Genomic DNA, 18,018 nt, shown 5'->3' on the forward strand with positions numbered 1-18,018 from the left:
TTCAAACAAGTCTCCTCCAAACTGTGACGTTAATTCACTTTCAGTCACACATTTATAGTAAAACACAAGAGATTCCATCACTTTGTTCACAGTTTGTCATTTATTGCGTTTCATTTGATAAACAAAGGTTGGAATAATCGTTGCATTCAGGTGTTCTGGCATCGTAAGAAAAAACACATCTCAGAGTCATCTTGGTTTTATTCATATTTGGTCCAGAATATTTGGTCACTCATTTATTTTTTCTGCTTAATGTTCACAGTATGTTTAATAAACATAGCTGTGAACAGAGACTGCATAGAGGACATTTAATAAACATAGACAGTATGTTTAATAAACATAGAGGACAGTATATTTAATAAACATAGAGGACAGTATATTTAATAAGTATAGCTAGCTGTGAACAGAGACTGCGTAGAGGACTGGTCCGTTGCTCCAGAGGGGTTGTACTGCCCCTTAGAGGCCAAACCGTTGATCTGCAACACACACAAAAAAGACAAAAGTCAACTTTATTGTCAACAAGGTCAATTAGTCTTTGGGCTCCAAGGGTTAAGGTTAAGGTTAAGGGGTTAGAGCAGGACCCATGGTCAGGGGCCAGCCTACACCAATAGTCTGGACAAGTACATGTTCATTTGGGGGTCCTTTGGGGGTCCTCGACATGAAAATGTCTGAGAACCACTGGTTTAAACAATATTTTTTATATTTTTGAAGCAAGCAGCTACGCTTTAGAAACAAGCCAAACACACAACCACCAGTATTTACAAGCCACAGAAAAACAAGCCCACAGTCGCTTATAATAAGCAGACATGGCAACAACACCGTTTGCTGTAGTCTAGGACAGAGGCGGTCCACACGCGTGTAGCGTGTTCCAAGTCAGACAGAATGAAAGACAGGTCAAAGTTCAACGCCGGGCGTTAATAATAAACTAAACGACTAAAGTAACATCATGTAAAGAGAGAGAGAGAGAGAGAAAGAGGCACAAAGGGTAGAGCACTATTAATTATTCACCAAGCAGCAGAGTCCTCAATTATTGAATTATTGGTTCAGGAATGAGACAAAAATATCTGAATAATTGATAGAAAATAAGTAAAAAAGTATAAGTATTCCGGGCATCTCATTTTTTGATTTCTTTAGGCTATTCAAAAATAGCAGATATACTGTACAAGCTCATAGCGCGCTATGAGCTTGTAGATCTAAACTTTGGGAAATTTGTGCAAATCTTAAAAAAAAAAAATATATATATATATATATATATATATATATATATATATATATATATATATATATATATATATATATATATATATATTTATAAATTTAACATTTTTAACTCAAATCTTTGCTTCTGGGGGATTCTACAAATGTCTTCTAAATCCAAACAGTGTTTTTTTTAAACGTATGTTGCTATAATATCAGTGGCTCTAAAAAAAATGGCCGTGGAAAATACTGTTCCAGGGGGGAAAAAGAACAGAGAGAGAGACTATAGAACAGTTATGAGAGAGAGACTATAGAACAGTTATGAGAGAGAGACTATAGAACAGTTATGAGAGAGAGACTATAGAACAGTTATGAGAGAGAGACTATAGAACAGTTATGAGAGAGAGACTATAGAACAGTTATGAGAGAGAGACTATAGAACAGTTATGAGAGAGAGACTATAGAACAGTTATGAGAGAGAGACTATAGAACAGTTATGAGAGAGAGACTATAGAACAGTTATGAGAGAGAGACTATAGAACAGTTATGAGAGAGAGACTATAGAACAGTTATGAGAGAGAGACTATAGAACAGTTATGATAGAGAGACTATAGAACAATGTCCACCTGATTCTACAGACCTCCCTCTGAGTTAAAGGGACATTTCACTTTAGTTAAAGGGACATTTTAACGTCTACTCAGGCTTGTGTGTTTTTCCTATACAAACCCATAGTAACTCAAACTCCATTTTAATCCTGTTAGATTTATTGAAAACACCTGTCCTTGGTTCTGGTGACTGATATAGTCCTCCTAATGCATGAGAGTTTTTTTTATCACGATAAACGATAAGGATAAAGGTCCCTAGGAGCTACACATGGTCCCACATGGTGGTTGGTAGTCAGTCAGTCAGCCCTACCTTGGCTCTGTTGCTGAACACCTGCTGAGCAGCCTCCTTGTTGGCGGCCTTGCCCTGCCAGGCTGCCAGCGTAGAGGCCTGCAGCGCCCGGCCGTACGAGAAGCTCAGCTTCCAGGGCCGGTGCAGAGGAACCTGGTTCATAGCGTTCAGGTTCAGAGACGCCTCCTCCTCGCTCTGACCTCCTGACAGGAAGGTGATCCCTGGAGGAGAAACACACACACACATCAACGTCCGTCCGTCCGTTTACTATTCCACGTTTACTATTCTACGCCATCCCTTAACCCATTAAGACCTGAGCCCGATTCTACAAATGTCTTCTAAATCCTAACAGTTTTCTGAAAAACCTATGTTTCTATATCAGTGGTTCTCAAACTTTTTCATGTCAAGGACCCTCAAAATGACATGTATTTGGCCACCAACCTCCATCTCAAAATATGTTGTTCCAGGGACCCCCAGAAGCAAAGATTTGAGTAGGGGAAAAAATAAAAATCGCTTTTAAAAAGAAAACGTACTAAAGAGAGATTATATGCTGACAGTCTAACCTGAGATCTCTGCTTCTGGGGGTCCCTGTACTCGTACGTAATTTTTGGGGTATTTTTACTTTACTGGAGTATTTCCAGTTTTCAGTACTTTTTCTTCTACTGCACAACATCTCAGAGACAAATATTGTTACTAGTTACTTTGTAGATTTTGATTATTATTACAACACATACATGAACCACTTCAGCCCTACAGTATATACATTTTGGCCATTTGAAAATAGCAGATCAACAAGTCCCCCACGGACACAGACTTCTACTCTCAGACAGCTGCAGTAAAGTCTAACTAGCACTTTGCTGAGAGAATGACTTTAGACTGAATGCTCTTCAAGGTTGAATAAACACACATTTAACAGTCTATACATCTTGCTACCATAAGAGAGACACACATCAACGTACGTGTGTGTGTGTGTGTGTGTGTGTGTGTGTGTGTGTGTGTGTGTGTGTGTGTGTGTGTGTGTGTGTGTGTGTGTGTGTGTGTGTGTGTGTGTGTGTGTGTGTGTGTGTGTGTGTGTGTGTGTGTGTGTGTGTGTGTGTGTGTGTGTGTGTGTGTGTGCGCACTCACCAGGCACAGCAGCAGGGACGGTGCGCCTCAGGGCGGAGACGGTTGCCATAGCGACCTCCTGGGGCGTGTACTTCCTGCTACAGGAGTGTCCAGCCAGCACCATGTTGGGTTTGAGCAGAGTTCCTTCTAGGTAGACGTGATGGTCAGAGAGAGCCTTGTAGACGGCTGCTAGAACCTAGAGATAATACATATAAATATTATTATTATGACGGTCAGAGAGAGCCTTGTAAACCGCTGCTAGAACCTAGAGATAATACATATAAATATTATTATTATGACGGTCAGAGAGAGCCTTGTAAACCGCTGCTAGAACCTAGAGATAATACATATAAATATTATTATTATGATGGTCAGAGAGAGCCTTATAGACCACTGCTAGAACCTAGAGATAATACATATAAATATTATTATTATGATGGTCAGAGAGAGCCTTGTAGACCGCTGCTAGAACCTAGAGCAGGGTCTTCAACAGGGGGTCCGGGACTCCTAGGGGCTCCTCAGAGTTACTACAGGGGGTCCGCCAAATCTTTGTGTGTATTTTACCTTAACCACTTGAACCCTAGCATCCCTTTTCTGAAGAGAACTTTAGCCAAAAATAGCAGATCTACAAGCTCACAACGCCTCTCAGCGTTGCTATTTTTGGCAAAGAGGTATCGGTGCAGAGGGAAAAAAGAGCAGACCAAGTAAACAAAAAAAGTTTAATCTAAACACAATTTTATGCAATATAGAGGGGGTTCCTACGTTATCTCTCATCTCTATACAATATGTAGTGGGGGTCCCTACTTCATCTCTCTCTCAGCTAGGGGGTCCTTGGCCTGAAAACGTTGAAGACCCCTGGACTAGAGATAACATTACTATTGTTATTATCATTATTATTATTATTATTATTATTATGACGTCAGAGAGCCTTGTAGACTGCTGCTAATACCTGACAACACATCATGTCCTCTGCCAGGCACACAATGTAAATCACAAATTGTTCTTAATATCTTTGTCTGGTTAAATAAAGGTTTAAATGACCTCTGACCTTCTCGGTGACGTACTGACAGCGCTGCAGGTCATGGTCTCCATCAGGAAGGATCTCTGGCTCTACGATGGGAACCAGACCGTTCTGGAGGAACACAGACACAAACGTTAATGTTAAACCAACAGAAACATTACAATAATGTTATTAATGTCGGGGCTTTAATGTCTCTCTCTCTCTCTCTCTCTCTCCCTCACCTGCTGGCAGATGCTGGCGTACCTCGCCAGGACGTTGGCGTTCTCTGCGATGGCGAGCGCCGACGGGCATCCGTCTGCGATCTTGAGGACACACCTCCACTTAGCGAAGTCACAGCCGTCCTTCTTGTACTGAGCACAGCGCTCTGAGAGGCCGTCCAGACCTACAACACAATAATACAACATTACATCACCACTACACCACTACAATACAACATTACAATAACACAACATTACATCACCACTACACCACTACAATACAACATTACAATAACACAACATTACATCACCACTACACCACTACAATACAACATTACAATAACACAACATTACATCACCACTACACCACTACAATACAACATTACAATAACACAACATTACATCACCACTACACCACTACAATACAACATTACAATAACACAACATTACATCACCACTACACCACTACAATACAACATTACAATAACACAACATTACATCACCACTACACCACTACAATACAACATTACAATAACACTACAACACAACAACCATCCTTTTACTGAGCACAGCGCTCTGACAGGCCATCCAGACCTACAACACAACATTACAACACCACAACATTACAACACTACATCACCACTACAATACAACATTACAATAACACAACAACACTACAACACAACAACCATCCTTGTACTGAGCACAGCGCTCTGAGAGGTCGTCCAGACCTACAACACAATAATACAACATTACAATAACACAACACCACTACAATACAACATTACAATAACACTACAACAACCATCCTTTTACTGAGCACAGCGCTCTGACAGGCCATCCAGACCTACAACACAATACTACAACATTACATCACCACTACACCACTACAATACAACATTACAATAACACTACAACACTACAATAAGCATCCTTGTACCGAGCACAGCGTTCTGAGAGGTCGTCCAGACCTACAACAACAATAAAACAATACAATAACACAACAACACAACAACCATCCTACTGAGCACATGGCTGTGAGAGGCCCTCCAGACCTACAACACATCAGGTTGGACAGGAGGACTCAGAGTATAGTGGCTGATGCCAATCCACAATAAACTGATCTGCCGGCAGGCTAAGCCTGGGAGATAGAAACCTGTATGAGTATGATGCGTAAACTAGAAGAACTCATCCAAACAAAAGCTGAAGTTTAAAATGCTTTACCTCAATATCACGAGACATAATTACAAATGTTCCAATAACATACATAATGGTGGAGTCTTTGACTAATGCCTTTTCGCTTGTAAAACATTCCTTAACGGTTAATGAAGAATCCAAAAATAAAGAAAAAAAACTTGAATGGAATTAATTCGAGACCCAAAATAACAGCAAAACTATATAAAAACTCCCTCCATAAAGTCCCTCCATAAAGTCCAAAACACAAGCTCATACGATTTAATTTCTCTTCTACCAAAATACGCTGAGAGAAGTTTCGAAATATCACCACAGAAGAAGAAAGTAAACTTTTAAAACACTTCCGGGCTAAAGCGGCTCATTCAGGAAAGATGCACACATGCGTGTGAATGAGCTCCGGTTCATCACTAGTGCATGTCGTCATGGTTTGAACCCGAAGGGTTTTAAAAGTTTATTTTCTTCTTCTGTGGTGATATTTCATATTTCAGTAACTTTGACAGTGTTTTGGACAGTTTTGTTGTTAATTCGGGTCTCGGATTAATTCCATTCAACAAGTTTTTTCTTCATTTTTGACTTCTCATTCACGGTGAATGAAGAATCAGAAGAATCCAAAAATAAGGAATGTTTCACAAACAAAAATTCTCTGTGAGTCAAAAACATCACCGGGAAGGTAAACCATAGAAATAGTCATTTCTTTAATAAGCGCTTCATGACGGATGTCAGAAACACCTATAAGTGATGTTTCTACATGATGACACAAGGAGACATTTTATTCATTAGTCATTTAGGCTTCATGTTATCCTCACCCTGTGTGTTGGTTTCACCATCTGTTCCATTCAGACCAGCTGTACCTTTGTCCACCTGTTAGAACAGAGACAGACGCTAAGTCATCCATTTATACAAGTTAACAAACATTTAAACTCTCTGGTCAAAGGTTCCAAGGCCAGTAAGGATATGTTTAAAGTTCTACTGCATAACATTTATTTTAGGGAGACGCCTCTGGTCTTTCTATAGCCGGTTAGATCTGTGATTCCCAGAACTCAGTTCTAAATAAAACGCTCCAAAACAAGCGCTGCAGGGTTCTGTAGTGTTGTCAGAAACTGTATTTATTTATTTATTAAGTTTAAAGGCATAGTACGCAACTTTGCCCTGAAGCCACTGCAGTAGTGGTGGTGTTTACCTGCAGAAACACACTGTCCTCTCTCTCTCTCTCTCTGTGTATTTTGGTGTTTTCAGGGTTTGTTTTGGTAGACAGGGATGTTTTGGCGGCGTCTACCAAAACAAACTGAAAAAAACAAAACGCAGAGAGAGAGGAAAATGCGTTTCTGCAGGTAAACACCACCACACTACTGTAGTGGCTGATCACACTACTGTAGTGGCTGATCACACTGTAGTGGCTGACCGGTCCTATTTTCACTGCACTGGCTCCCCGTCTCAGCCAGGATCGACTAAAAAGGTCCTGCTGATCACCCACAACTGCATAAATGGACATGCCCCTCCCTACCTACAGAAATTAATTAAGCCCCCACAGAATTCTTATTTCATGAATTTTATTTCATGTTTGTTATGTAAACACAGGGCAAAGTTACATAGCATGCCTTTAAATACATAGACGGTATATTTACGCTGACTGACCAGAGAAGTTGTTTAATCTAAAGTGACACAGTGTGGCTTTAACACATTAAGGAAAGTTCTTATACCCTTCAATCTGGGAAAGCAAACGTGTTGTTTTGTTTGTCAAGGACCCCCAAATGTATATGTATTTGGCCGCGGACCACCCATCAGAAAATTGTTCCAGGGACCCCCCAGAAGAGAAGATTTATGTAAAAATGAAAAGAATTTCCAAACGGGGCAATTTTTCCAAATTTGTTCAAAAATAGCAGATATACAAGCTTGCAGCGAGTCACTTCCTGCCATGCTGAAAGCTTGTGTATCTGCTATTTTTTGAATAGGCAACGTATACATTTTATGAAAATAAAAAAGAAACCTTATTGTAGGTTAGGATTTAAAAGGCGTTTTTTTAAATGAGCCTCAGATCTGAATGGGTTAACCCCGTTACCCCGGAGCCTCTCACCTTGATCCCCACCACGATGCCCTTCCCCTTTATGACCTGGGGGAACAGGACGCCGCTGTCAGACTTCTGGTACAGCGTCTCGTGGAAGAAGATGACTCCGCCCACACTCTCGGCCATGTCCACGGAGAAGAGCAGGTTCCTGAAGAACCGACGGTTCTCCTCAGTGTTCTCCACGTTGATGTTCTGCAGACGCTTGGCCATGGTGCCTGGTGGAGACATTTTATAATTATTATGAGTTATGATACAATAACATGGTGCCTGATGGAGACGTTTATGAGTTATCTGTTTTATAACTTATAAGTTATGATACAGTAGCATGGTGCCTGATGGAGAGGTTTTATCATTATTATGAGTTATGATACAACATGGTGCCTGGTGGAGATGTTTTATATTTATTATGAGTTATGATACAGTAGCATGGTGCCTGAGGGAGAGGTTTTATATTTATTATGAGTTATGATACAGTAACATGGTGCCTGGTGGAGATGTTTTATATTTATTATGAGTTATGATACAGTAGCATGGTGCCTGAGGGAGAGGTTTTATATTTATTATGAGTTATGATACAATAACATGGTGCCTGGTGGAGATGTTTTATATTTATTATGAGTTATGATACAGTAACATGGTGCCTGGTGGAGATGTTTTATATTTATTATGAGTTATGATACAGTAACATGGTGCCTGGTGGAGATGTTTTATATTTATTATGAGTTATGATACAGTAACATGGTGCCTGAGGGAGAGGTTTTATATTTATTATGAGTTATGATACAGTAGCATGGTGCCTGAGGGAGAGGTTTTATATTTATTATGAGTTATGATACAGTAACATGGTGCCTGGTGGAGATGTTTATGACATATAGTGACATATATCACCCTCCTCCTGGCTTCCCTCCATGATTACAATAATTAGATTAATTTCATCCCGAGGGGGAAATTCTGTTTTTCCAGCTTCACCCAGCTGAGTGCTGCCCACAGGGGAGCGGGGTTAGAGGTCAAGTGCCTTGCTCATGAACACCTCAACACATTCAAACCCGAGACCTTCTGCGTCCCAGGTGTACCCTCTACCCCCTCTACCCCCTCTACCCTCTACCCTCTAGCCCCTCTACCCTTTTCCTCTACCCTCTACCCTTTTCCTCTACCCTCTACCCTTTTCCTCTACCCTCTACCCTCTACCCCCTCTACCCCCTCTACCCCCTCTACCCTTTTCCTCTACCCTCTACCCTCTACCTCTACCCTCTACCCATTGGAGACAGGGGACCAGAATGCATTTCTAAAGCAGGTATTCTAATGCTTTGGGCAGACTGTTGGGTGTTGAACAGACTGTTAGATGTTTATAGTGACGTTCAGACCTGTGGATTCATCTGCAGCCAGGATCCCTTTCCCTGGAGCTACGATCCTCTGAGCGATGTCTGACAGCTCCTTCTTCTGGTCCGGAGACAGCGATGGATACTGGTGAGTCATCCTGAAGGAGAATGCAACAACACTGGTCAGTCAGCCTAATAATGGACACATACAAGTAAACCATTGACACGACAGAACAACCAGGAACAGGACTATATTAAATGGTTCAAAGTATCTCAGTATGCTCACGGATCAGACATCAAACAGAGGATCCAGGCACTCAGGAGTAAAACGGAGGTGGAAACATGTTGGCAGTTTCCTCATATTATTAATCCGTCAGTTTTACTCCTTATATTAATAATAGATTTTATTTATAATGCACTTTACATCTGTGAAAATGTAAGTGCTACATAGGCAGTTGCATAAAAAAGAAACATCACATAATTAAAAACATCTAAGAAACTGAAACAAAACATTTAAAACATGGGGGCATAAAGCCAAGAGGTAAAACATGCTTTGTTAAAAAGGTAGGTCTTTAGTATTAGTCATCTCTTTAAAAAGTCGTTCCACAGGGAGGGCGTTCCACAGTTCGGGGGCGGCCGAGCAGAAAGCCTGGTCGCCCCCGTGGTACGTAGGTTGGTCTTGGGGGTTTTGAGGAGGTTAGTGTTTGCAGAGCGGAGGTTGTGAGTCAAGGGTTGTAGGGAGACTGCACTTGAGGTAGGAAGGAGCAATAATAATCCCTCCGTTTTACTCCTCATTAATAAAGACTTTCACTCCGTTTTACTCCTCATTAATAAAGACTTTCCCTCCGTTTTACTCCTCATTAATAAAGGCTTTCCCTCCGTTTTACTCCTCATTAATAAAGACTTTCCCTCCGTTTTACTCCTCATTAATAAAGGCTTTCCCTCCGTTTTACTCCTCATTAATAAAGACTTTCCCTCCGTTTTACTCCTCATTAATAAAGACTTTCCCTCCGTTTTACTCCTCATTAATAAAGGCTTTCCCTCCGTTTTACTCCTCATATTAATAAAGACTTTCCCTCCGTTTTACTCCTCATTAATAAAGGCTTTCCCTCCGTTTTACTCCTCATTAATAAAGGCTTTCCCTCCGTTTTACTCCTCATTAATAAAGACTTTCCTTCCGTTTTAATCCAGAGTGCCCAGATCCTCCTGTTTTTTTTCACAAGAAAAAGATTAGAAATAACAGTGTAATTCTAAATGTTAAGTTGTACATTAAAAAGTGCTTTTGATATAGTGTCTCTCCTGTCCGTTTCAACCTGAATGTTCTTGTCATAAAACTAACTAACAGCTATAGTCAATATTTGGGCCTGTAAGCTAGGTGAACTTTGACCCGGAACAGATAAGCTGTGCCTTGTTCTTGACCCAATTAGATTAATATGAAGCATCATTTACAACCTTACCTCGTGCATATTAACTACTTAAAGCCCTATAGCCTATAGGTCTATCTATCTACCAGATCTACAAGCTCACCTCGTGCTTGGTGCATTTTCTAAACCACTCTTCAGCCTTATTGCCTGATCTACAAGCTCACTACATATTGTGAGCTTGTAGATTTTGAAAACTTGATTGATTGAATACTTTATTTAGAAGGTTGCAGAGAAAAAGCACATGAAGTACAGCTTACAATACAAGGTCAACTAAAATGGATGGTCCAGTTAGTCTAATGGCTGGTTTCAAATGGGATCCTCATGTACTCAATTCATGGAGGAATTGCCCAAGATATGGACCCAAGGGTTAATGTGGTTAAAGGGCAAGACCACAGATAGAGGGTTGTGTTGTGTAGTTACCTTGCCATGATGCAACTCCAAAAGTGGACAAGAAATCTAAAATAATTGCTCCATTGATTTAGAAATATTCAAAATATGCTCCTCATTGACTTACATAGTATGGTGAAACAGCTCTTAAAGTCACTCTTTTAGCACATAAACAAACACAAACAAAGCTGATTCAGACAATATAGAACATCACCAAACCCACTACTGTTTTACCGTACAATGCAAGTCAATGAGGAGCATCATTTGAATTATCAATTTCTCATCAATGGAGCAATTATTTTAGATTTATTTTCCACTTTTGAAGTTGCATCATGGCAGGGTAACTACACAACATAAACCAAAAGTGGTCTGGTCCTTTAACATATTGTTTTAATCACATTGTTAAACTGTGAACTAAAGACAGAAAAAAATCATAAATATCAAACATATGATACTAGGTGTTCCCAATATAAACATGAAGTTAATTCAGTTTTTCAGTCAGACCAGAATCAGGGATCAAACATAAAACATAATGACCAGAAAACTAATGACCAGAGATATCAAAAGCGTCATCATTTTAGAGCAGGGGTCTTCCGGGACCCTTAGGGGTCCTCAGAGTTACTAGGCTACAGGGGGGCGGGACCCTTAGGGGTCCTCAGAGTTACTAGGCTACAGGGGGGCGGCCAAATCTTTGTGCGATAGGATTTTCTTTTTTTTACATGAACCACTTGAACCCTAGCATCCCTATTCTGAGGAGAACTTTAGCCAATAAAACATTGCAGATCTACAAGCTCACAACGTATTTTTGGGCAAAGAGGTTTGGTGTAGATGGAAAAAAGAGCAGACCAAGTAGAGTGACCGTCAAGTTTACCAAGTATTGATGGTTTAAATGGTTAAATGTGAAAATACACATCAATACACTGATGACAGCTGTCTGTCAAACAGGTCTATAAAGGTTTAATCTGCAACATGATTGCAGGGGGTTCTCAGTATTTAATATATATAGGATCACAATTCAATTAATCCATTTATATGTTGGCTATTAAAAGATAGCAGATGTACAAGCTCACACTTGTATCTTCCATGTTTATTTTTACATAAATCTCTTCCGGGGGTCCCTGGCACAAAACATTTTCAGATGGGGGTCTGCGACTCTGCGGCCAAATGCATATTAATTTAGGGGTCCTTGACCGACTTGAAAACCACTGGTGTACAGTTCAGTGTGTAACAGGAAGACTGGGCACTAAGGAACACTGGGCAGTGGGCACCTTGATGTAAAACTGTCTATTTGGTCCAAAATGTTAAAAAATTAATAATACATGTTTGAAAAATGTGGTCTTAAATAATGTAAACTAAGTATACATGATTAGAACATGAATGAACATTTAACAAAAAGGTCTAATATTTCTACAAATTGCTACAAAACCTGTATGTCGGATATACAGGTTTTGTAGCAATTTGTAGAAATATTAGACACAAAGAGTCTTCTTTATGTCTCCTACCCGGAACACACTGCTCGTCATCACATTATTGGCTCAGGAATGCGACAAACTAACAATATCCATGAATTTCTCCATGGGGTGAGTAATCCATAGAAAAATGTTTTTTTTCTTTTTGGGTGAACTATCATTTTAAGACAGTTTTTCTAATATATATATTTATATATATATATTTTTTTTGGATGAAATGTTACATGGAAGGGCCCACACCCACTCTGGTCCAGGGCCCACTCTTCCTGTAAGCAGTGTTACCTGAAACTGTCGCTAGAACACGGATGTGAACAGTAGGTGACTGACTGACTGAGTAAGACAGCATAAAGAGTGCAACAACAAAAACTAAAAAAGTCAAATAAAAACAGAAAACAAGCTAAAAGTAGCTCCTATAGTATTAGACAACAAGAGAGTTCCTTGTTGCCAAAAGCAACTGATCAATTCTTTGTTGGCAAACTGCCAAAGCATAAATACCTTTTATACCTGCAGACTGTTAAGGCGGATGTGAAGGTTCAGTACAGTAACTCTATGAGTACAGTATGTGTACATACTGTACTCATAGAGTTAGTTCAATAGTTACACAAGAATCTGTTGACACCAACAGGGTGCTTTATATCTTACTGCTGATGATCATTTAAAACGATGCAAAGTTTATCAACTTCATCACGAACACAAAGTAACATTCATACACAACACAATGTAGCAGAACTACAGAGACACGTTATAAGTTGTGTTCACAATGAGACCAGACCTGATAAACAGATCTAAAAGACCTAAGCCTTGGTTCACATGACGGTCGTCTGCCTGCGTCACGACCGTCATGGATGAACGTCAACCATGTGTAGTGGATTTCTCCATTTACAGCCCGTACATCTACATAAACGTTCACATTTCACATATAAAGTGCTGACCTCATGGCCATGGATGTTACAATTATGTACGGGTCCTCGGAAGTACCCGTATCTTCCGCAGTGTTCAATAAACTCATTTTAATCCGATCGGTGGCCATTTTCCCATTTGAGTTATAATGTATCACAGTGCAATACGCCTCCCAACCGATAAAGTCGCGTAGTTGAAAGCATAAGGAATTCGGAGAAAATGGCCACCGATCAGTTTAAAATGCTTTTTATTGAACAATACGGAAGATACGGGTAATTCTGAGGACCCGTACATAGTTGTAACATCCATGGCCATGAGGTCAGCACCATTATACAGTATAATACATTGAAATGAGAACGTTTATGTGATGTACGGGCTGTAAATGGAGAAATCCACCACACCAGGTTGACGTGCATCCATGACTGTCATGATCATATGACAGTCATGTTTCAGGTCTAATAAAAGACCTACTATAGTGTGTATAGTCTGATCCAAACAGTTGAACAAGTTGACACGAATCTAATCCACCAGTATTTCTGCTCCCAAGCTAATGACATTATGTTCACAACCACAGCGATGCTATAAACTCCATTTAAACTCCATGCAAAACGCTCCAAATGAAGAGAATAAACGAAAATTTAACACGAATATAAAGTAACATTCATACAGAAACAGAACAATGTCTGGAAGCAACAGAACAACTGAGACACGTTGGATTCAATCTGTTCACCACCAGCATGCTGTAAACCGCATTAAACTGCATGTAAACTAAACTCCATGTAAACTACATTCTACTGCATATGTAACTAAAGTAACTCGATGCAAAACGCTCCAAATGAAGAAAATAACGTATTAAACACGAACCTAAAGTTACATTCATACAGAACACAATGGAAACAGCAGAGAGAGATCATTCATGTTCTGATGCAATCAATCCAACAACATGGAGGAGCAGGAACACATCAACCATCAGCCCCATCAGACTGATGTTCTACATTCTAGCCTGGATTCACACCTACCGACCAAACTATAAGCTATAAAACACTTTAAAGTTTATAAAAACTCATCCACGTCGCTTATGTTCAGCTTCAGAACCACAGAGATACAAACTAACCAACCGATGCTACAATGTGTCACATGAACAACTTTATGAATGGAACCCATTACGAACCTCTGTACAGGGAGTGAGAGGTTCCTAACGGGGCTTTAATTATGAATGAATATAAAAACAAGTTGCACAAACTATAAAAGCTAAAATGCATTTACAAACCCAACAGTCTAAACATGCTCAGACAGGCTAAAGTCCCAGAGGATAAAGACAAACAGATATTTTTGTTACAAAAAGGTTTACACTGTATACCTTTTTGTAACAATAAAAAGGGTCTAAAAGACAGATAAAGCACCTTGTGTTGGTTTAGTAATCTTACTTGTCAGTATTAATGTATGGTCGAGCTGCAGTAGATCAAAGTGGAGCCGCTCTCTCTCTCTCTCTGTGTGTCAGAAGGATTGAAGAGAAGATCAACTCTTTCTGCTCATATTTATTGACTTTAAAGAGTAGAGGAGGGCTTCGTCCTCATCACTTGTGTGTGTGTGTGTGTGTGTGTGCGGGCGTTATGGTGGTATGTGTGTGTGTGTGTGTGTGTGTGTGTGTGTGTGTGTGGAGGGGGGGCGTGCGGGATGAGCAGGGGCGTGCGCAGGGCGTGCGGCGGCACCGTTGCTGTGATTGGAGCAGACACGCAGGAGGGGGCGTGGTCGAGTGGTAGAAGAGGAAGTACTCTCTGTGATGTTTATTTTTTACTTGAGTAAAAGTTAGCATCAATAATAAAGATACTCTGTTTGTCAAAAGTAAAAGGGCTGAATTCAAAATCTGACACGAGTAAAAGTAATTGAGATGTAATGGAGTAGAAGTATCAAAACATGTAAATGAGTATAAATGTAGCTACTTAGTTACTCTCTACTTGTGGGCGTGTTTGTGCATCAATGGTGTTCTGTGGACTTTGTTCATGTTCAGTTTATGAAGGAACAGCATGTGTCTGACACTCATTCTGTGGCATGAGATAAATGCATGATCATCTACCACCAGCTGCATGATCTATACAGTAATAATCTATCATCAACCCAATGCATGATCCCTACAGTAATAATCTATCATCAACCCAATGCATGATCTATACAGTAATAATCTATCATCAACCCAATGCATGATCTATACAATACTAATCTATCACCCATACAATAATAATCTATCACCACCTGAATGCATGATCCATACAGTAATAATCTATCAACCTACTAGGCTGCAGCAAGAAATTGAAAACCAGGTTTACAAACATAAGCCTCGAGGTGAATGACACTCTCATCACATCCAAACATGAAGTGAGTAAAATCCTCAACATATTCTTCACGACCATAACCTCAGATTTGGTTGAAAAACTACCCCCTCACTCTGGGTGCTATGGTGAAGAGTATGTTGACTCATTTTACGAAAAACAGGGTGTACGCAAAGATGATTTTAAACTCTCCCCTGTGAAAACAGAAGAGGTGTTTAAAAAATTGAGTGCTCTTCATCAACACAAAGCCACAGGCCTCGACAATATCCCCGCCAAATTTCTAAAAGACTCAGCCGCCTCCATTGCTCCAATCATTACCCACATAATAAACCTCTCCATCATACAGGGACGGGTCCCTAACGATTTAAAAAAAGCAAGGGTGACTGACCCCTCTGTACAAAAAAGGAAACAAATTAGACCCTGGCAACTACCGCCCTATTTCTATTCTTAGCTCCATCTCGAAAGTCATGGAAAAAATAGTCTATGAACAGGTCGATTAGTATCTTGCAGAGAAAAATCTAATCTACAAATTCCAATCTGGTTTCAGAACAAACCACTCCACTGACACATGCCTCCAGAAGGCCTTTGACACCGTTAATCACCCAATCATGATCAATAAGCTCAAAGCAATAGGTTTTGATGATACGTCAGTGTACTGGATGAGATCCTACCTGGAAGGGAGGGAGCAAGTGGTGGAAGTAAACGGCACCCAGTCCCCCCCCCTCCCTGTGACTTGTGGTGTTCCTCAAGGAAGTATACTAGGACCTTTACTGTTCCTGATTTATGTGAATGATATGTCATCAGCCTGCGACTGCAAGCTGTTCCTGTTCGCAGATGACTCGGCCCTGCTAGTCTCGGACAGGGACAGGCTGCAGGTTGAGAAAACTCTCACCTCTGAACTCAACAAGATCTGCATTTGGCCCTCTGACAACAAACTTTCATTACACCTGGGTAAAACTGAATCCATCCTCTTTGGGTCCAGTCCTAACCTTAGCAAGGCAGAGAGTTTCACGATCAAAGTGGGTGATGATGTCATCAAAAGAAAGGATGAAATCACCTACCTGGGCTCCATCTTGGAGGCAAACCTCTCTGGTAACAAAAACGCCGAAAAAGTGATCAAAAATGTCAACCAAACAACACGCTATTTGTGGAGGATTGATCGTCTAGTCAGTAAGAATACTCTGAAAATTCTTGCAGGGGCCCTCATTCAAGGTCATTATGATTATGCATGCACTTCATGGTATCACAACACCTCCAAGGCCTTAAAAACAAGGCTCCAAACATCCCAAAACAAACTTGTAAGGCTACTTCTTGGCCTCAATCACAAAACCCATCTAACCCCTGCTCATTTTGCTAGGATTGGATGGCTTAGGGTTGAGGACAGAGTACAGCAACTTGCTATGGGCCTGGTCTTCAAGATACACCACAACATTGGGATCCCCCTGTATTTGTCAAAATACTTACAAAATGTTAATGAAGTCCATGATCATAACACCAGAGGCAGCTCCACAAATCATGTTCAACCCAGATTTGGCTCAACTAAGGGAATGAACTCGTTCTCATGCTATTCATCAAAAATGTGGAATGCCCTACCAAAAGGAGTGAAGGAGTGTAAAACCCTACTCACTTTCAAAACTGCCCTAAAGATACACCTTCAGGAGGCTGCAATTCGAAAATGGCCCCTGTCTAAGTCTTAACCTACCCCACCCCCTACCCCCCCCCCCTTTCATTTTCCTCTTTTGTATATATATTTTTTCTCTCTTCATACCAGTAACCTGAAAGCTGATTGTATGACATTCTGTATATCTGTCTCATCATGATTTGTGTGCATGGGGGTTCTCATCTTAAACAAGCTGCGTGCTTAACTGAGTCTTCCAGTTTAGTAGACCTTGTATTGTGAATTTTGTACTTCCATGTACTGTGATTCTCATGTCTTACTTAATAAAAGTACATCAATCAATCAATCAACCCAATGCATGATCCATAAAGTAATAATCTATCATCAACCCAATGCATGATCCATACAGTAATAATCTATTATCACCTGAATGCATGATCAATACAAATGGTAAATGGTGCATTTATATAGCGCTTTTATCCAAAGCGCTTTACATAGATTGTGCATTACATTCACCCATTCACACACACATTCACACACACACACACACACACACACACACACACACACACACACACACACACACACACACACACACACACACACACACACACACACACACACACACACACTCACACACACATTCACACACACATTCACACACACATTCACACATTCACACACACACATTCATACACCGATGGCGTAGGAAACCATGCAAGGCACCAACCTGTTCATCAGGAGTAATTAGGGGTTCAGTGTCTTGCTCAAGGACACTTCAACACTAACTCTGGGGGAGCCCGGGATCCATCTTGGAACTCATGGTTCCCATCTGGACGCTCTACCGGCCACTCTACCCCTGGCCTGAGCCACTGCCGCCCCAATAATAATCTATTATCATC

At 40.5% G+C, this 18,018-nt stretch overlaps 1 protein-coding gene across 1 annotated transcript; it reads right to left on the minus strand.

Annotated features, from left to right (window-relative positions):
• Positions 1-89: 89 nt before the first annotated feature.
• Positions 90-14,769, minus strand: aldob (aldolase b, fructose-bisphosphate). Its single transcript, XM_080416152.1, has 9 exons — positions 14,596-14,769; positions 9,034-9,146; positions 7,679-7,884; positions 6,411-6,465; positions 4,435-4,595; positions 4,241-4,324; positions 3,214-3,388; positions 2,110-2,309; positions 90-473 (listed from the first exon to the last, which is right to left on the minus strand). Exons 2-9 carry the CDS (start codon positions 9,143-9,145, stop codon positions 378-380), a joined length of 1,089 nt encoding a protein of 362 aa, XP_080272278.1. The 5' UTR covers position 9,146; positions 14,596-14,769; the 3' UTR covers positions 90-377.
• Between the last annotated feature and the right edge of the window lie 3,249 nt (positions 14,770-18,018).

Source organism: Gymnoscopelus braueri, assembly GCF_963280865.1.
Source record: "Gymnoscopelus braueri genome assembly, chromosome: 20".
In the NCBI taxonomy this organism is placed as follows: domain Eukaryota; kingdom Metazoa; phylum Chordata; class Actinopteri; order Myctophiformes; family Myctophidae; genus Gymnoscopelus; species Gymnoscopelus braueri.